Source organism: Amphiprion ocellaris, chromosome 14 (genome assembly GCF_022539595.1).
Source record: "Amphiprion ocellaris isolate individual 3 ecotype Okinawa chromosome 14, ASM2253959v1, whole genome shotgun sequence".
NCBI classification, from domain to species: Eukaryota; Metazoa; Chordata; class Actinopteri; family Pomacentridae; genus Amphiprion; species Amphiprion ocellaris.
In genome coordinates this window covers 7,382,133-7,403,059 of record NC_072779.1, presented here as the reverse complement: position 1 = coordinate 7,403,059, position 20,927 = coordinate 7,382,133, and the positions used below count along the sequence as shown (strand labels likewise).

The 20,927-nt window shown below is 38.5% G+C and overlaps 1 protein-coding gene across 2 annotated transcripts; it reads left to right on the top strand.

The window, feature by feature from the left end:
* yipf5 (Yip1 domain family, member 5) lies at positions 1 to 6,592 on the top strand. 2 transcript variants are annotated; one of them, XM_023279117.3, is made up of 6 exons: positions 1 to 139; positions 1,233 to 1,350; positions 1,716 to 1,888; positions 3,251 to 3,396; positions 4,053 to 4,234; positions 5,451 to 6,592. In XM_023279117.3, the coding sequence occupies exons 2-6, from the start codon at positions 1,241 to 1,243 to the stop codon at positions 5,611 to 5,613; spliced, it is 774 nt and encodes a 257-aa protein (XP_023134885.2). In that variant the 5' UTR covers positions 1 to 139; positions 1,233 to 1,240; the 3' UTR covers positions 5,614 to 6,592. The 2 variants fall into 2 exon arrangements, with proteins under 2 accessions (XP_023134885.2, XP_023134886.2); XM_023279118.3 differs by having other exon boundaries at positions 4 to 139; positions 1,230 to 1,350.
* The last annotated feature ends 14,335 nt before the right edge of the window (positions 6,593 to 20,927 follow it).

Below are 20,927 nucleotides of genomic sequence, written 5' to 3'. Positions count from 1 at the left end.
ATATCTGCAGCGGTATTTTTTATGTCCGTAATGGCTTCCCGTCGACTGTGTTTCACCCCGGAAACGTTCCCTTTCTCCTGACACGTAGCAACCGCAACCAAGTTGGCAGGGCTCTGGGTAGATTTGTCAAATATCGCAGGTAAGAGTTTGCATTGCTGTGTTTATGTGGCTCAAGAGTAATGACTATACGGGGAATGTTTAATGAGATACTAAAGGCACTGCTGACATTACGCGCAACACATACAAACGAGATAACTGTCATAGCTATCGTTAGCTAAGCAACTAGCTGCAGAGTTAACGGTACCTTAGCCTCCTAAGATTAGTAGCTGCTGTATTTTTGGCAACATTAGTTATGTTTGTACGCGGTGGTGTTTGTTAAGGCATTTGTTGTTCGGCTCACTTGTAATAAACTAAGAAAAGGCCACAAACATGCATTTTTTTCCTTTGGTTTTGTTTGTGAGGCTGACTACGTTAGCTACATTAGCACAGCTGCATTAAAATGATACGAAGATAGGTAACGTTACTCCTAATCTCGCTAATCACTGCTATAAATAGAGCCAACCTCCTCGGCAGTAACTTGATAATTATGTATCGGAAAGTAAAAATAGTTTTAGAAGGTGATGACGACTTCGTTAAGCGTTAACTAAATATCTAAGCTAGTTATTTGATCGTAAGTTTGCAAGTTGTTGCCCGGTGTGTTTTTATGGCCATTTCGTAATGTAGCACTCAATAAATTCACTCACTGATGATTGATAGACACGTTACTCAGGAGGCACAGTTGTTGAAAGCTGTTTTTTATGGTCTCAGGTTTACTTTGTCCCCTGTGGAAGCCACGTACAAAACCCAGATGTGTACCGTTAGTCAAATATATGTGGTAACACGATACATTGGTTGAATAACAAAATGGTCGATGTTATTTGTGATAATGTCTGACAGAGGCATTGTTGGATTGATGATTAAAGTTGTTGTCTTTTTTGGTTTGTTTTGGTTTGCATCAAGAGAAATTATAAGGTTGACCTAGTTTGTATTTTTACCTAGACTGTCACAGAGCTTAGCATTAATTATTAACATAACTGTACTGAGGAAGTCATCGTTGTATATTTGCAACAAAGAAAGACTGGTGACATGATCAAAGTAGTTTACAGTGTGCTGTACATAGGTATTGTGTCTGTGTAGACACTTAGACTATATACTTAATATTAACAAAATATGCTTCTGTTTCTTTCCAGCAGAGTGAGAGATGTCGGGGTTTGACAACTTCAACACAGACTTTTACCAGTCTAGTTACAGTGTAGATGACCAAAACCAGGGTGGTTATGGCTACAGTAACACTGAAAACCCCTACAACAAGTAAGTGAAGAAAGCAACTCCTACCTGTCTCTCTCTCAGCTTTTGAAACATCAAAGAGTGACATTGCTCCTCTTTAAAGTGAAGTTTCAAGTTCAAAAAGCTAACCTGCCCAGTGTCTAGACCCTATTTGACATCTTGTAAATGGACTTGTTAAGTTGTTCTAAGTGGTTATGGGTTAAAAATGACATTTGGAGTGAAATGTTTGTCATGCGTTGTTTCACTCTATGCTGCATTATTGTAATAAATACATCAAATAGACATTTTTTAAAACTTTGATGCTGTAAAATTCATCTAAACTTTTTTCTTGAATCAGCTTTGAATGGCATTTCATGTCCTGTTGATTATTCTGATTATCTCTTTCCTAGGCCTTACGGACAATACGATTACTCCCAGCCCATGGCTTACGCTTCCCCAGGAATGATGCCGCCCCAGCAGCCATACACAGGACAAATCTTCCAGCCCACACAGACGTACACTCCATCCCAATCACAATCTATGTACAGTAGCAGCTTTGATGACGAACCACCGCTCCTAGAAGGTAGGCTAAACACACCTTGGAAGCCATGACCTCGACATTTTTGCAGACAGCTTATTTTGTGATCATTTTTTTCTCTTTTTTGTCTTTCCACATCAATTGCATTCAATCAGGTGACTGTGGAAATCACGAGATGTCTATAATTGTACTGTTTACGTACAATTATACAATTTCATTAAGCAGATGCTTTCATCCAAAGCGACGTACATCTGAGAGTAGATACAACACAAGGATCTAGTCAGGAGAACACAACCTGGACAAGTTCACCAACCTTTGGAATAATTTTAAACCACTTTTAAAGGCTCAGCGGTTGAGTTCCTGAAATATTTACGCTTGATTTTCCTCTCAAAATCAGTATCAGGGCAGTATCACCTCTAGGACATCAACCTAGCAACTGTTTCTTTAGGTGTGAAATTAAAGCTCTGGTCGCCTGCTGCAGCTACTTGCAGAGTCAGAGAATCTCAGACCTCCAAGAGAGTTTTGATAGAATTAGAAGGACTGATGAATCAAAGGCTGGGTACCTGCCAAAGTGGCAGCCTAATTGGCAGACCTGACTTTTCCACAGTTTTGCATTTTTTTTCCTCATAGGCTTGTGAAACATTTTCATAATCATACATTTTGCAATTTTAAAATTACTTTCTTTAGTGCTGTAGTGTGTTGTGATTTTTTTCAGTAATGAGTAAAAAAAATACCTCATGTTATAAAGTTAGAATCTTAGATATCCACTGACACTAAGTCACAGCAACACTATGTCTGTAAAAAAAATTGCTCAGTGGTGTCACTGCATCCAAAGTGACATTTGACACTCCTAGTGTTTCTCTTTTATTGTATTAGAAATTAATCTGAACTGTGCTTTTGTTCTTAGGTTGTCCATAAATTGGCTTTTCCTTGTTGTCCACGCTCAATAAAAACCTAATCTGATCTGCTATTGCCTCAAAATATACCCATGGTTTGATACTGAAGCCTCAAAATATGAAGCAGATGAAGTAGATGCTCCTGTTGACATTTAATTTGTCAGGCTCGGTGACAGAATGACAGCTGCAGTAAATGCTCTGACACCATGGAAATATTGATCAACCCAATTCACACTTGTAATGCAGAAATGAGCTTGACTGGTAGAGGTAAAGACTCAACTCAAGGCTATTTTCATGTCCAGAAATCACACTTATGCCACAGGGAGAGTTGCTCCTTTCGTCTTCACTCGCAAAGCTACGTAAATGTAGGAAATGCAATTGCATTGCATTTTCTCTTGTTATTATCCCTTTTCTTTAATACCTTTGCATGGTTATATGCTGTAATTATGTTCTGCTAAGTGTGCTTGTTCAGAGTTCAATATGTGTCTATGTTTTCTCTGTCTTCTCTTAGAATTAGGAATTAATTTTGATCACATCTGGCAGAAGACTCTGACAGTGCTCCATCCAATGAAAGTAGCAGACGGAAGCATCATGAATGAGACAGACCTGGCTGGCCCTATGGTTTTCTGTTTGGCTTTTGGGGCAACACTTCTCCTGGTAAATCATTTGAATAATTTTGTAAAATTAGCTGAATTAGCAAACACACATATAGACATATATTTATGAAGAACTGTGTGGAAAAATTTACCACAGTGTCTGAAGCTTAGACGCTCAAAAAGAATTGGACCGATACGCATAAAAGACATCACATTTAATATTTTATACCAAATCCCTTGCAGTTAATGACTGTCTGACATCTTTGACCCATAGATATCTCCAGACACTTTGTATCCTCAGACTGAGATCAGGTGATTGAATAGCCTTCCCTCCCAGTCCACCTCATTTCAGTAAAATCATCAATGTCAGTGTTTTGATATCTCTGATAAATTCTTGCTTTTTTAGCCTCATTATCTTTTATGGTCAACTGTTTACTCATCATATTGATGGACAACTCCACCTCAGTGTAAATGGAAACTCTCAATCAACTCTGAGCCATGTGGACGTTTATTTGAACTTGAACTAATGTTGAAAAAAATGCACAGCTGCCTAGTGGAAAAGTGTCCAATTACTTTTTAACACTGTAAATCTTGCACACAGTTCTTTCTGTGTAAGAGTATGCCCACTCAAATTAAATCACTTGCATCTGTTATTTTATTTCAGATTGATTGAGCAAAAGCAGTGCCCCTAATTGTCCACTTTCTTCCTGTTCACAGTCAGGTAAAATCCAGTTTGGTTACGTGTACGGCATCAGTGCAATCGGCTGCCTTGGCATGTACTGCCTGCTCAACCTTATGAGTATGACGGGTGTGTCCTTCGGCTGTGTGGCCAGCGTGCTGGGATACTGCCTCCTCCCCATGATCCTTCTCTCCAGCTTTGGAGTTCTTTTTTCTTTACAGTGAGTACACCGGGAAATAATAAAGTTAATGCATGTTAATAATGCATTAACTTTATTATGACACAAGCAATGGGTTTTATTTATCCGTAGACCATAGTACTAGACAGTATCTAGCACTATAGAATTGTAATAGTCTAGTTCAGGGGTCACTAACTAGTGGACTGCAGTCTGGATCTGGACTCAGACACCATCTCATACAGATCCGGACCTGTAATCAGTAAATTGTAATGGGATTTTAAATTTGACGGGTCGCTATTTTACCAGCACACCTTTTCCGGTGTTTACGGCATTGGTTATAAGCTCAGGAGGCACATGAGTTCAGCCATCCCACATGACGCTACTCAGCCAATGAAGTCTCTGCATTGCAGCCGCAAAACATCACAGTTCTGCTTTCAGAAAACAGTTGAGAGGTGAGAGACAGACGAGAGGAGGACAGACAAACAAGAAAAATAAATAAAGCAACACTGAGAGGAAGAAGCTAACATAATCAAAACTAAATATCGTTCCACACTTACCAATGAGCTCCAAATGTGTTTGAGAACAGCCCTGACACCATTCAGGCCACGATTCCAAATACTGACAGGACAAGCTGCAGCTCAGTTCTCCCATTAAGCAGCAGGGATGTAAGGGGAGTGATATAAGACAGGGGAAAAAAAGTAAAAGTATTCAACTGTTAAATTTTTTTGAGATTTAGGTGTTGTTAAAGATGTATATAAGTTGGTTCAGGTTGTTCAGTCATTATTTGTTCCAATTCTGCACTTCATTTTAAGATGTACATTTATATCAAAAGTTATTTATTAACAAATATTGTCAAAATGTTTTTGAACCGTACTGAATTTATTTGATTTGACAGTCAGTTATTGATTACATGCACACGCTAATAAAACTACTAGGTTACATGAACGTATTTCACACTAATTCAAGTTAGACATTATGATGTTCTGGACCTTTGCTTTAATAATTTTTCTCTGACTGGACTGCTTTGAATTTTAGTTGAATACCGCTGGTATAGTTTAGCCGCAAACTAAGCATTTGTTTGTACATTCTGTATGTGTAGCACCATGTAACTTATGGAGAATGTTTTAAAGGAGTATCACATAAATAAATAAATGTACATTTATTGAAACATTTATTTATTTATTTAATGTTATATAAACAGCTGGTAAATTAAATAGCTGTTAAAACTGACTTCCTTCTTGCTTCTTCTCCTCTTCAGGGGCATGATGGGAGTCATACTAACAGCAGCAATCATTGGCTGGTGCAGTTTCTCAGCCTCAAAGATCTTCATCTCGGCGTTGGCAATGGATGGGCAGCAGCTGTTAGTTGCTTACCCCTGCGCTCTGCTATATGGGGTCTTTGCCCTCATCTCTGTCTTCTGAAAAAAAAAGTAAAAATGAGCAACAGTTCAAAATAACTGTTCCCCATTTCTGTAATTTCATTTCAATTAGCGTCAGGGTAATTAGTGTAATGCTTGGCTAATTACACTGTTACTACAGAAAAATGGGAGCTCCCGTTTAAAATGACACCGAGGGTTTTTTATTAACAAGGCTTAACATGTCACTTCTCTTCACCTTACTCCCTTCATGCATCCTATAGGTGGGGACTGTCAAATAAGCTTGATGGTGAAAAATAACTCTCCTGTGGACTTTGCTGAGCCTCAAAGGTTTTAGTTCAGTCCTATTATTTAAAGGACATGAAGGGGAGGAATGAGAGCCAGAAAAAACAGATCATTGAATTTGGACACAGGTGGGAAAATAGTCTCAATTTTTCCAGAAGATAATCATCCCTCCAACCAGTGAAAATGCCACGTATCATGATTTTTGTGAGAGCCTTCTTCTGACATCACTCGTAGATTCTACTACAGCAGGACTAAGGGAAACACCCACTCTCATTCTGCACAAGACTACAGTAACTCATTCGACTCCTCCCCTCCCAGAAGGGCAGAAAAAAAAATGGGGGTGGTCTCCTTTTTTTCTCCAGGACTGAGGAGCCTTGAGCCCCCTTGTCTGTGTAGTCATCTTCACCAGAAACACAGCTGCTCTTCAATATCTTGTGTATTTTATTCTATTCTTTTGAGATTCATCTGAGTTTTGATGCCTTTCATGAAGACACAACTACAGTTTGCACAGAAGCACCGTTCTAATTGTCAGAACCAAGCAAATTTAGTGAGATACTGAGAATAAACAGTCAGAGATACTGTACGTGTCTAGATGCAGACGTGTCTGTTTAGATTTGTTATTGGTTAAATCCCTTACATTTCTTAAATCTTTATTTTAGAGATGACTCACTTTGTATGCTTTGATGTGTCATCTCTTGTTTATGTCTTCTCATGCACATTAAAGTTGTTTTTGAAGGTCATCTGCCTTGTGATTAAATGGTACACTATATGGTCAGGGTGATAATTGTAAGAAGTTGTACAGTCAATAAAAAAAGACTAATATTATTTGGGTATTTAGATCTGTTTGTAGTGTGGCAGAAGAAAGGCTGGGGAGCTCTGAAAGAACCGAGTGTATAATACATGATGACAGGTTTCAACAACCGGCACAGGTTTTATAACATCTGCTTGGTAGATCAAAGGAAGTCATCTCCATGCTTTGATCCACACTATTGTTATTTTTTATTGCTTCTTAGGTTCCTTGAAGGTTTGAAACATGGTTTGTAATTGTATGAACAGCGCATGTAGATGATTTCTCTGTGGACATTCACCTCCAGTGCTAAACTTCGGTCAAATGAGAGCAACGTCAGCCTACATCATATTGCGTACAGTGATATGTGGAGGAGATTTGAAAACCTACATTGGAACCAAACTTACTTTAAAACATCAAAAATGCAAGAACTCATATCTGCGTTATGTTAAAATTTTAAATATTGGGTTTAATGGAACAAAAATGTCTTTTTTTCTTTTCTGGGTTTTCTTTGCACTAACATACGCAAAATAAACACACGGGCCTCTTTAAATGGCTGATAACCCACTTAAGAGGAATGAATCATTCATAATTAAAAATGGAATGCTTTTCTATTCTTACAATCTCGTAATAAAGGAGATACTCTTCAGTTCGAGCAGCGTGCTCTCACATGCGACTCTTTCCTATAGCCCAGTGCTCATATGTGCATTTTGTGTATCTATTAACCTATTCTCCATGTCAACCTGTGTCTTTATGTCATTTTGATTCTAATTGTAGTGTCTGAGATGCTCCACATTTGTCTGCAGTTGTGCACCTTCTTAGCTCTGGGGATCGCAGATGCATCTTGAATATGATGGAGGTGAGCACTGTTTTGACGTTCCCACATTTTTAAGGAACTTGAAACATCCTTGGTGTAGGGGCACTTTGCAGAGTCTGTCAGGTTTCACTTGATCACATCTAGGTTCACTCAAAGGCTTAAATTCCTTTCAGCCAGCATGCACATGATTTCAGGCATGTTAATGGCAGATTTTAAATCATGCACCAGATTAGCTGTTTAGAAAATTGTATGGCTACATCTATGAACAAAAATGTCTGATTTCAAGGCTATAGACATGTTTAGCTAATCTTATTTTTTGTGTCAAGGGAGAGTTTTCATTGGTAGTTGCTCTTATTATTTTGCGAGGCAAGTATGATTTTAGAATATGCTGAATGTGCTGGTGTGAATCAGGTTTAAGCAACTGCAGGACTTCTTATGCTCAGTCTTCTCACAGTCTTGCCACTGAAACGTAATACAAAAAAATAAAGGAACACTTTGAACACACATCATATTTTAACCCTTTAAGCTCCAAAGTCGCAATATTGCGACAAGCAACATTGCTGAACGTAACAAGCCATAGCTGCAAATATGATGCCTCATGTAGTTACTGCTTTACACCAGCAGATGGCAGACATCTGGGACTTCAATCTGAGCAACATTTGTGGGAGAGAGCAAGAGAGCGAGTTTTAGCGAGAGAAAACTCACCATTCCGAGAGGTCTCTTTACCGTTGACCAAGTACTTCAAGTAATGGCCGACTCGGATTCTGAAGAGGAATATTCACACTCTGATGAAGATGTTCATTCGTCCAGTGAGACAGAAAGTGACGCTGCGTCTGTGTGTAACGGCAGCGAGTCCGTGCGTCATGACACAGGCATCTCCAACCGGTAGCTCGCGAGCTACTGGTCCCTCGCGGGCCGGTTTGGGGTAACTCGCGGAAGGATTTCTGAATCCTAACTAGATTTTGCAGCAAAGTTTGACTACACTTCGAAAAATACTTTTCTACCATCACATAAATCTGTCCAATAAAAAAGCAATGTCCTGCGACTCGATCCCGCCCCTTTACCTACAAAACTTGCAATTTGTCGATCAAAACATGCAGCCATCAATCAAACGGCGTTGTAGGTTACAGTCCACTCACGCAAGTTCGGGCAATGGCTTTGCACCGGAGGTGCTTGTAGCAAATATGACGACGGCTAAGAAGCGAAAGTCCTATAATTTTCACCAAGAATGGGAAACTGAATTCTTCTTTACTAATGTCAACAAGTCCGTTTGATCTGCGGGGCCAGTGTGTCTGCTGGCAAGCGATGCAACGTTGAACGCCATTTTACCACAACCCACGGAAACTTTTCCAAGGACTTTCCTGTGGGTACAAATCTTCGGAAGGAGAAGGTAAAAGAGCTAAAGTTAGGTCTTCAGCGACAACAATCTTTATTTACCAAACCCACAAAGAGGGCAAACGCTGCAACTGAGGCATCTTTTAAAGTTGTGCGCATACTAGCAAAGCACAAAAAGCCCTTTACCGATGGCGCCATTGTAACGGATGCTATGACTGCAGTAGCCGAGTCACTATTTGTGGACAATAAAAGCAAGGATGATATTTTATCTGCTATTGGTGACGTGCAACTTGGAGCTAATACTGTAGCCAGGAGAATGACTGCGCTGTCTGAAGATGCCATGACACAATTGGACTCGGACATTAAAAGGTGCAAGTGGTATTCCATTCAATGCGATGGATCAGTGGACTCGAGCGACACAGCCCAGCTCGCAGTTTTCATTCGCATGGTCTTTGAGGACTTCTCAACGAAGGAAGAGTTTCTCGCTCTTCTTCCATTGAAAACTACCACCAGAGGTGTTGATATTTATAATGCCGTGAAGACCTATTTTGTGAAGAAAAACATACCCTTCGAAAAGCTGGTGTCTATTACCACAGACGGTGCGCCATTGATGATAGGCCGTCATTCTGGGTTCATTGCGCACTGCAAAAATGACCCGGACTTTCCCAAGATTCTGAACTATCATTGCATTATTCACCAACAAGCAATATGCTCCAAGGTTCTGGATTTTGACCATATCATGGGACCAGTCGTTAGGATTATCAACTCCATTCGGGCAAAGGCAAAGCAGCATAGGAGCTTTAAGTTATTTTTGGAGGAATACGCTACTGAGTACGGGGACCTCCTCCTTCACACGGACGTCAGATGGCTTAGTCACGGTAAGATACTGCAGCGCTTTCTGTCCTTGCTTGGGGAAAGTAAGACCTTTATGGAAAGTAGGGGAGAGGACACAACTCTTGTCTAATACAGAATGGCTTCCTAATCGTGTTTTTCTGACCGACTTGACTGACAAAATTAACCAGCTGAACATACAATTGCAAGGCTAGGATAAAAGCGTGTCTGACATGATCAGTGCTGTCAGGGCCTTCAATGCGATGCTCTCGTTATACCTTCAGCAAATGAGAGATTGAAAGTTTCAGCACTTCCCCTCTGTGTCGAAGATGTGTGAGACTCATGCAGAGCCAGCCAGTTTGAACGTTTCTAAATACTGTGACCTACTGACAAGGCTTGAAAAGGAGTTTTGTGACAGATTTGGGGACTTTGAAAAAGTTGAGCCTTGTGTAACATTTGTGGCAAACCCCTTCATGTGTGTGGACATAACTGATCTGTCAGCTCAGATGGCTGACCTATTTTGTGTTGATCCAACAGAAACAGAAATTGAGATAATTAACATGCAAAATAATGTGCACCTTAAGTCTCAACAGCAATCCTCACATTTCTGGAGCCTTGTAGAGCCAGACAGCTATAAGAATCTTAACCAGGTAGCTCTGAAAATGTCTGCTTTGTTTGGGTCTACTTACCTGTGCGAGTCAGCCTTCTCTGACATGAATATTATTAAGTCAAAGTTTCGTACAAAACTGACTGATGAGCACTTATCTGACTGTATCAGGGTTAACTTAAGTGGCAACACACCACAGTACACCTCTCTTGTCTCATCCATGTGGTGCCAGGCATCTCACTGACTGAATTCATGGTGTGAATGTGATATTTCACAAATTTCGACTTTCAATTAATAATTTGAGGTTGAGATATTTACTTTTAACCAAGATGCTAACTGAAAATGTTTCTGATGGAAAATTATGAACTCTTTGTTTCATAATAAGAGTTTGAGCTATTTAGGCCTACTTGCACATTGAGCATGTGTCATGGTTTTGATTTAAATGAAGCTTCTGAGTTCTACAGATTTTATGTTCAGGTCATAGAACATTATGTTTGTATTGTCCAAATCTAGTTTCACATTTTATTGTCATAGTTTTTTTTTCTTCATAAAGGCCAATAGTCTTCCTAAAGGCCAAAATATCTAACCTACTGTAAACTTTAAATTGGATATGTAGGCCTGTGTGATATCCCAAACCCCGCCCTAATTCCCCCTTCTTGCAAAACAATAAAAAAAAGATCATAAAAAATGGTCTTGTACAATTAAGTGTATCGATAAATATTGCGATGCATGAGTAGCTCTCAGCTGTTTTGCATGTCTAAAAGTAGCTCACAGAGGGAAAAAGGTTGGAGACCGCTGCCTTAATACTTATCTAAAACAGAACGTACATGTACAAATATAGTAACTTTGTAAAGATGTGATTTAACAGTTTTTCTAAAGAGCCTTCTTGTCAGTAAAAAGACCTGAAAACATTACGTCACTTATACTGCACATTGTTCAATCCACAGTCATTCTAATGACTAATTTTATAGAATTAACAAATGTTGTGCATGAAAACAGAAACTCAAAAAACACAAACAACAAACACAAAACATTTGATCAGGATTTTCTGAGTGATTGTAAAAACTTCAACACCACATTTAATCAGGCCTGAAGCTTGAAAAATAAGCCTTAAACCACTGTTCTCCCCATGTGAAGTACCTTTTGAACAAAAAATGTACAAATCTTGACTGGAGTCAGATAGTTGGTGGAACAAACTGAAAGAGCAGCAATACAAGTAGAAAAGAGAAGCTGTGTTTTCTTGTTTCCATCACATCTTGAAACACTTCCACTCAAGCGCCTCCAGATGACAGTGTTGAGTCACTGTACTTACGACTGTATTCTTCAATGACTACAGCTTGATAATTCCCCTGGAGCAATGACTGCATCCCTACCTCTTTTTTTTTCATTTAGTCATCAGGAAATTTATGTCTCACTGTGGACCAGATCAGCCTGTATGAGGAGCTTCAGTCAAACCCACACAGATCAGACCATTTTAATGGTTGCTTGTTTACACATTTGCTGGTTCTCTGCTTGGTTGCTTAGTTATTATTCTGTATCTCATTATCTTACATAACACAGCATAACATGCCATTTGATGGACATGTTTATTGAAATGCCTCGAATAAGCGATATAGCCAGTGTATTTCACCATAGGTACCATAGAAGTCCACAATTTTGTTCCTTTAAACACCTATTGCCTATTAAACCTTTAAAAAAAAAAAAAAAAAAAACACAAAATTGAAATTTTGCCAGAAATTGATTCTAATATTATATGGGATCACAGGAGTGCCATAATAAAAGATAAATCTGTTAAAAAATAAGGAAATAAATGTGTAAATATAAAGAGGACTAAATAAAAAAAAATAGAAAAATGTGTTAAAAAATAAGGAAATAACTGTGTAAATATAAAGAGGAATAAATAAAAAAATAAATTAAAAACATGAAAATATAAAGGCAAATTTTGTCTTAGCTCCCCCCCCCTTTTTTTTAAACGTTTTTTTTTTTCCCAGGTATTGACTACTCACCTGGACAGAAAGCCCCGCCCAAAGACATTTGATTGACAGCTCAGTCCATCAAGTAAAAGCAAAAGCAAGATGGAAAAAGCAATGGTAAAATGGAAAAACAAAAAGGAAAAAAAAGGGAAAAAGGAAAAGCAAAGACAAAATTTACCTTTATATTTCCATATTTTTTAATTAATAATTTCTTTTTTTATTTATTCCTCTTTATATTTACACATTTATTTCCTTGTTTTTTAACAGATTTTTTATTTATTCTTTTATTTTTTCCTCCTTGTATTTACACATTTATTTCCTTATTTTTTAAACAGATTTATCTTTTATTATGGCACTCCTGATTCCATAATATCAATACTCACATGAACAAATACACAATAATGCTACTCTTGTACTAGTGTTACTCTTGTATCTGCTGCTGCTACTGTTACTGCTAGTAGAATGCAACTAACCGTAACAAATATCATCACCTACAATTTGTTTAAGGGAAAGCTGACTGCTCTGCTTGTCTCTGCGGAATGAAGGCCACCATATTGTTATGTCATCTAATGGAGTATAATCTCACCTCCATCTGGATGGCCTGGGCCACAGTCTGTCCTGCCCAGCAAGCAGACCTGGCTGACCAGTGAGAAGCAGCTAATGATGAAAGCGTCTCCTGCTCTGGTAGAAAGAGATTCATGGAGTGAGGCAAGCTGTAGGGATGGAGAAAACAGAGAGAAGTTGTGCTGATGACTAAAAAAAGGCAAAAACTATCGGAATCCTTGTGAAGTGAAAATATATTCTGTTATGAATGACAAATCTGATTAATCGCAATATATGTTAGTACTGATTGCATTTAGTGTTCACGTAGCCTAAAAATTCAGTGATTGCAGCTGAAAATATTATTATTTGTAAATACTAACTATAAAACTACATTTGTACAAAAATAGAGGTACATTAGATGTTTGCTTTCTCAGTGTCATATGTTTTAATAAAATACAGGAAATTAAAATATTCTATTTTATATATCTATAACAGTTAAGAGTTCACAGATTTATTTATTTATTTATTTTACAGTTTCAGTGTTTCTTTTCTGAGGAAAAATAGCCACAGAGGAAATGACTCGCTTTGTACTTTCTGCCTGCAAAAACAGCACTTTGTTTAGAATGAACAGAAAAAATTATGGTTGGTTAGCATGACCAGCATTGACCTCCATGGAAAGAAATGCGTGATTTAAAATTCAAAGGGTTAAGGTTCCTGCAGCATTTATAATTTTGCTGAATTACTTTTAGGGAGTTAATGCAATTTATCATTTTATTCATCTTTGGCATGCAAGAATACCTTAAAGGCAAGAAAAGGAATTGAATCACAAAATGTAAAAAGGAACCCAAAACCTTAAAATAATGTCTGAGAACAAGTAGGATGGAGTTTCTTTTATTACCACCTGCCCACTACACATCCGTAAATTTCATACCTTGCTATTTCCTAATTGCTTTAACCTTATGCTTATATACATCCTAAGAAATCCCTCTTTTTTTCTTGTACATTTTCAGTGTAATGACCGGTTAAAACCAGTACATAGGATATTTGTGTGTGGGATTGTCAGTTTTTTCTGCCTTTAATTTTGGCAAAATCTAACATTCAAAGTGATATTTTAACATAAACATTACACAGGCTACTTTACAATATTTGCTTCCCACCACTCTCCATTCTTTAAATGGCTTTCTTAAATGTTTTATCAAAGGTGAGAAAGTGCTGATGTTTTTTTATGAGGTGGACAGCAGCAGATGTAGCCGGAGAGGATGACAGATGTGGCCTGTGTGGGCGACACACTCCAAAAAGCCTCGCAGCACCGAGGCTGATTAGGATGTTATCTTCAGAGACGGACCAGACGAGCGACAGGTGGAAATGTAACGATTGGTATTCAGCAACGCAGCAGCGCCTTTTAATGCATCTGCAAAGCCAACAGCACATGAATATTCACTGAGCAACTGTTAGCACAGCACTGAGTGTGATTTGCTCCTGCACTTCATTAGGCTAATTGTCCCCCCTCATTGCACTGTGGACTCTTCTAACAGTTGATTCAGAACTCAATGAACTAATGCAAACACTGCAAGGGATGATCAGCAGAGTCCGGCTGAAGGGAAATGAGTGATGTGTGTGAGTGTACATCAGTGCATGCTCATGTGTATTCATGAACGGGTGTGAATGTAACGTGTGTGCCAGCACTGCTGTACAAGCATTACACATTATGGAAGTACATCTGTGTACGTGCAGTATGTTTGTGTGTTTCTGGGGGGGGGGATGCACGCAGGAACTTGTCATTCCCAGTGTGGAAGATCCTTTAAAAGACGTTGATCTTATTGCAGCGCATAAGCAAGTATTTGCATAAGCAAAAGACACACACAGATACAGAAGCGCACATGTATGGCACATATCTTCAGTGCTTTTCCACAGACACATGTTCAAACGTACATAAGTATGTGCAATAGCCATGCAAAAATGAAAGAAATATCCTGTAGTCTGACTTTATTGTTGCAGTGCCCAAGTCACGCCGAAACTGTAATTAAATCTACACCAGCATTTGTTTAATACTTTACTTTCCTGATTTTAAATATTTCTTTGGGATTCATTCTGGACAATGTGTACAACTGCTGCATTCTCTTTTTTTATCAACAACAAATGCTGTTTTTGTTGTTTTGTTTCAAACAGGTTTCCCTCCTGAGACACTATTCCACTATACCTGCTTTCTCATTGAATTCTCTCCTCACCTACTACAGTCCAGAGGACATACTTTCCCTCCTTAGTGATTTTTCCAAACCAACCTCTCCACCGTCTTCTCTCGAGTTTCTACAAAGTGTGTTTTTGCAGTAGCAGGTATCTCTGATTGGGTTTGTGAAAGTGCTGTCATATGTAGCAAAATGGAGTTTTCAGCGTGAATAAAGAGAAAGGAAAGAATTATGAAGGGATCATCAGAGGGTTATTCCTTTGTGAGAAATAAAACCCAAACAGAGGCATAAAAAAATGTTAAACTAGATAATTTGTATAACAAAGCTGCATTATTATGGAGCATTTATACCCATAACAATTTAGCTTTGGCATACATAGTAATAAGAAATACTGGGTGACTTTAAAATATATTCAATGCCTGAGGCCCTTGTGAATGAAATTCAGTGTCCACTTTGGACAGTGGAATTAGCTTCAGATTAGAGCAGCTGCAGAGCCTGGATGCCCATCTGGTTGTGCAGGAGGTGTTCTTATTCAATTTGCATGACATGAGAATAATAACAAAGAATATCAGCTCACCACAGCAAACAGCAACTCAGCTGATGTCATTCCCTGTTTGTGCTTTCGTTAGCAGAGTTGTGAGTCATTATTTATATTCTGTTCCTGTGTTTTTTGCTTTGTCTTTTTTCCCAGGAACTTTTACCCAGATGTTAATGGTACCTACACACCAACAAATGAGGCTAACAGAAGTGAATTTCCTCACTGTGTTGGACTGGGATAAATCAGTCAGTGTGGCATACAAAATGCCAAAGGTGAAAGTTGAAATTAATCGATTTGCAGTTTTTTTTTCTAAAATGAATGAATTTTTACATTTTAACCCCATAAGACACTAAAATTGGCCTGAAACTTGAAATTGTACATAAAACACACCTCGCTCCGTGCATTTTGTGGATACAGACTGGCAGTAAAAAGTCAGTAATGCTCATCCATATGTTAAGTTTTGCAGCTAGAAATGTTGGCATTATTTAAGCCCGTCTCTATTTCTATCATCTGGATGAAGTATACATTTACTCAATCATCTTGCCTATTTATTTATAGATTAAAGCTGTTCACTTTATTTAGAAGGAGGATTTGTTTTCTCTGTTAGTTATGTAACAACCCCATACCATTGTAAAGATCATAATTTCATATATACATTCATAGAGAGCAAGCTAAATAAATTACAACGCTGTACTTGCTCATTACTGGAGCACAATCACTGACTGCTATAAGTTTAGAGGCAGGCCTTGTGATATATTTTACACATGTAGAAGATCATAAGATAAATACAGTTGTGCTTTTTGTCTTAGTGGCAGAACTCACTTCATACTAATTGCAGTATTAGTGTACCGGGACCCTGATGCCAGCAGCTTATGTAATAGGGTACATAAGCTGTAATAGGGTACAATGCAGGAGGTCTGCAATGCCTGGAAATGCAGTATAGCATAGAAACACGTAATGCATGGTCAAAATGGTGTACACTTCATATGAGCTGTTCTGTTTATAAACAATGATTTATGCCTCATATTCCACAGTAAATGTTTTTTTTTTCAATTCTCACCACAGTCTGGCCATCAAAGCAGTCATATTTATTCTTCACTGTTCAGTGAGCTAGAGATAACATCGTGGTCATCGTTTCAAGAGCCGTGCGCTCAGTAGTTAAAAGTAGCACATGCCATGGCAGCAGCGGTAGCTTGAACCACTCTCTCCTCCGTCCAGGAACCTGGAAGTAATTGGCTGCATGTTGGAGAGCTGCACGGGGATCTATGGACCTTATTGCAACTCAAAGGGAAGAGCTCAAGCGGAAGAAAAAATCTTGACAGGGGCCTTGTGTAACCTTGTGGCCTTAATTATTTATAAAAATGGCTGGGTGACACAAATGTTGGGTTAGACATACTGGACCAGTATATAGAATAAAAACGAAGGATGAGATAGAGAGAGAATTATAGAAATTGCAGAAGAAATGAGACAAAAACAAAGAAAGATCAACAGAAAAATATTTTAAAGGTCAACCACCACCAATATAGTATGTCATAACGTGCAGCAAGAACATCTTGTTACTTTGACATCAGAAATTAGTTTCAAATGAAAAAAAAAAAATGAGGGCTGCACAGTGGCGTAGTGGTTAGCACTTTCGCCTTGCAGCTAGAAGATCCCTGGTTTGTGTCCCGGCTTTCCCGGGATCTTTCTGCATGGAGTTTGCATGTTCTCCCTGTGCATGCGTGGGTTTTCTCCGGGTACTCCGGCTTCCTCCCACAGTCCAAAAATATGCTGAGGTTAATTGATCATTCTAAATTGCCCGTAGGTGTGAATGTGAGAGTGATTGTTTGTCTCTGTATGTAGCCCTGTGACAGACTGGTGACCTGTCCAGGGTGTCCCCTGCCTTCACCTGAGTCAGCTGGGATAGACTCCAGCACCCCCCGCGACCCTAGTGAGGATTAAGCGGTGTATAGATAATGGATGGATGGATGGATGAAAAAAAAATGATCATGTTTAGGGACAATGTGATCTCCTGCCACCCTATTGTTATTTTGTCACTATTTCAATACAACCGTGTCCAACTGATCATTGTAATCACTAGCTGTGTATCTCCATTTAAATCCTACCATCTAACCCTAAACATCATGACAAAATGTAAACAGCTAAGCAGCTCCTGTTAGCCATTTGTTTCGACTATGACAAAAAACTTTTACTATTCAGACACGCCGTCTCATTAAAGCATGTGCTCTGTGGCTGAATAGATACTGCACAATGAATGGAGAGATTCCAAACTGTAGTGGAAACACTGCCAGGCAGCTGGCATTCGCTGGACTACTGGGCACCTCGTTTCAGATGAAACACATGTCAATGGACTTCCTGTCAGTTGAGTTTTCTAACGAATTGACTAAGCTGTTGCTGTAGTTGTATTCATTTGTGAATGTGGAGTTTGTTATGCACTACATATAATATCAAATAATGTGGTGTGCATGGACACACAGGGCTACTCTCCACTGTGTGTGAATGTGTTTGAATAAAAATGCACAAGTCTTTAGCTCAGTGATGCAAATAAAAAGGCTTCATTATGAAGCACATTGCGCTGCTTTCACCCCACAGTGAGGTATTCTTCTCACTGCATTCCACTTAACCGGTGCAAGGTCAGTAATTAATGTGGAGAGACACTGCTTAATAAGTCCCTGATATTTAGTGAGTAATATAATGTACTGAAGTACAAACTAATTATACTCTGTGTAAAGCAGGTTATGTGCTTGACAGGATCTTAGCATACAATCTGCTAATAGTGTGGGGGCTTTTTTTTGTTTGTTTTTGTTGTTAATGCTGCTTTTTTGTCTGTCTATTTGTCCGTATTTGTTTTCTGTGTTGCTTGTATCCACCATCACAGTTTTCCCAGCACCTTTTTCTAATATGAAAGGGACCTAATTTGGCAAATATTAATGTCAACCATGCCTGTAGCACAGCAGGTCTTATTTTTAAGAAACAGAAAATGGGACTACACAGTAAAATATTAATTTATCAGCAGAGGTGTTAATTAGCACCAAAATATGCATAATCCAACACATATTTGTGCTACCTTATCTACAAATAAGGAACAGCCTAACATTAGGAGGACTTGAATTTAAAAAAAAAAGATTTGACATAACTGAGCTTGAAGTGAACATTGCTCCTTAAAAAAAATCCTTTACTGTATGAGTGACTAAATGCACATTGCATTATTGTAACTACATGTTGAATTTTTTAACACACCTTGAAATAGTTTCCTCTTAGAACTCAGAAATATCACTACATCCAGCATGCACATGTTATTATTGTGTGACTATCCCAAAAATACTACAGCTGACATGTTTGATATACTGGCTCTCTTGCAGGCCCTGCGACGTCTTTTTGCTCCGTCATTCTGCTCTGCTACCATGCGCCAGCTGTAACACTGCTGCAGAAAACCTTGTTGCGTTTTATAAGCGTGATCGCCTGCCAACAGTCTGGTGATGTCACCTCAGAAATGCTTTGTGAAGAAAGTAATTCCCATGTGTTCTGCAATCTTGTTTTGTGAAATCAGTTGTTGGCCTCAAATTCCCCTTCCAGTGGGTTTTCTATTTCTGCTGTGGGACGTTTAGAACAGTGACAGAGGCTTTATTTCTGCCAGGGATCATGATTCCATGAAGCTACTTTGAGCGTCAGTGTGGTCTTTGGATTGTTGTGTTTGCTGTGATTCAGTGTCTTTGCTTGTTTTTCGCTGGTGTGCTGGCATTAGTGACAGAAAATAAGTGCAACATAAATAAAACATTATTATAGGCCTATTTATCAGCTTAATAGGGATGTAAATATGACTGTTGTGTTGCACATTCACACGCTGTAATTATTGCACTGTAATTTTGCCTTCATGGCAAGTTAGGATAGTTTTGGTCACATGTAGATGGGAAAGTCACATTCACACTCTAAACATAATATTATGATCTATATGTATATATGATAAAATCACTATGCTATTGCTGCTCAGTTCATTGCATATACAGCACTGTGCAAAAGCTCTCAAGGCTTGGACATGCTTCCATCACACTATAACATCAAGTATGCATCAGATAAACCCCAATATTTCTCAGTTTATTGCACTTTGAATGTAGTTAACTGTTAAATCAAACTGTTCATTTTTTAAAGAAGCTTCAATCTGTTTTATTATGTGAAGCTTTTGTACAGAGCTGTATATTCTTTTCCATTGTTGGAAGTGTTTTTCTAGCCAATGGCCTCACAACAGCTGGTGTTCACTTCATATAATAACTGCAGTTAGACTTTGTGTTCAATGTGTTTTTCATGAAACAAGTTGTCAATATTTCTAAATTTTGTGCATATGTTAGCAAAGAGACTATGGCCCAGATGCCACTAATCCAGTTAGTTTTAGTTCACACTTGTTTTTGTCTGAATGGCAACAGCCACTTGCAACTTGCTTTACAATTATTGGAGCATTCAAATCCAATAACATTTAATCCTGTTTAATATCCAGGCTGGATACTGAAATTGCCACTTATCAAGGCAGTGTATGACAACCATGTCATTGCTGTTTGCTTCATATGTGGTAGTTTATGTTGTCAACTTATCATGAAATGAAGATTTAATGTTACTGTACGTGTTAATTCGTTGGGAGTGCTCTTAACAGAACTCTTGTCACTACTTGGAGTTCCAGCAGACAGCAGAGCATGTAGTCATCAAATCTAACTGTATTGCTATAAATAGCTAATACTTTGGTGGCGCTTTACCTACTTGGACTCTATATGGTGCATGTTATATTCTGTATTCATGTATGCTTTCAAGGCACTCTCTCTGTTAATATTTGGACTGAGCACCACAATATCTTCTCTATTCTCTCAGATTAGGAGTGCTCATCCCTCTATCTTGAGGCAAATTGTGCAACACATCCTTCATAATAGCTGTGTCCAACCTGGAGTAGGCATGGGAACATTGTCTCTGGCTGCATCCTAATGCCAAATTAAAACGCCATGGGTCTAATTGATGCTAAATGACACATCTAATTACTCCTCCTAGATAAACAAGCTCCTCATTAGTGCAACAATTAGTCAGGTAATGAAACCCTTGTTTTTGGATGACTTCTCAGTGTCATAAATGATAAAAAGGGAAGGGACAGATCAAGATAAAATGCTGAGGAAACAGGGACATTTCTGAACAAAGGGCACATGAGGAAACTGTCTTGATTCCATAAAGGACTTTTATTTTGAAAAGAGAATTTATTTGCTGGCACGTGGTGTTCTGTGTGGCCTTGGGTGCCTTAATTTGCAATTTAAAAAGAATAAAATAAAGCAAATGTCACCCTGATGCTTTCTTAAGGGAAATTTCAAACTTGCTCTGAATGTTCGGCGTTGCTCAGTTGTCAATATCGAGTTTCTGATTTAAGATAAAATCATCTGTCCACATAGAACTTCTACCTTTGACACAAATATAGCAAAGTCCACGG

What these genes read in the sequence shown, in the direction of transcription:
- yipf5 (XM_023279117.3), top strand. Translation starts at nt 1,241, where the DNA reads ATGTCGGGGTTTGACAACTTCAACACAGACTTTTACCAGTCTAGTTAC. An exon ending in TTGGGGCAACACTTCTCCTG is followed by an intron (nt 3,397 to 4,052) that starts GTAAATCATTTG and finishes TCCTGTTCACAG; the next exon opens with TCAGGTAAAATCCAGTTTGG. An exon ending in GGAGTTCTTTTTTCTTTACA is followed by an intron (nt 4,235 to 5,450) that starts GTGAGTACACCG and finishes TCTCCTCTTCAG; the next exon opens with GGGCATGATGGGAGTCATAC.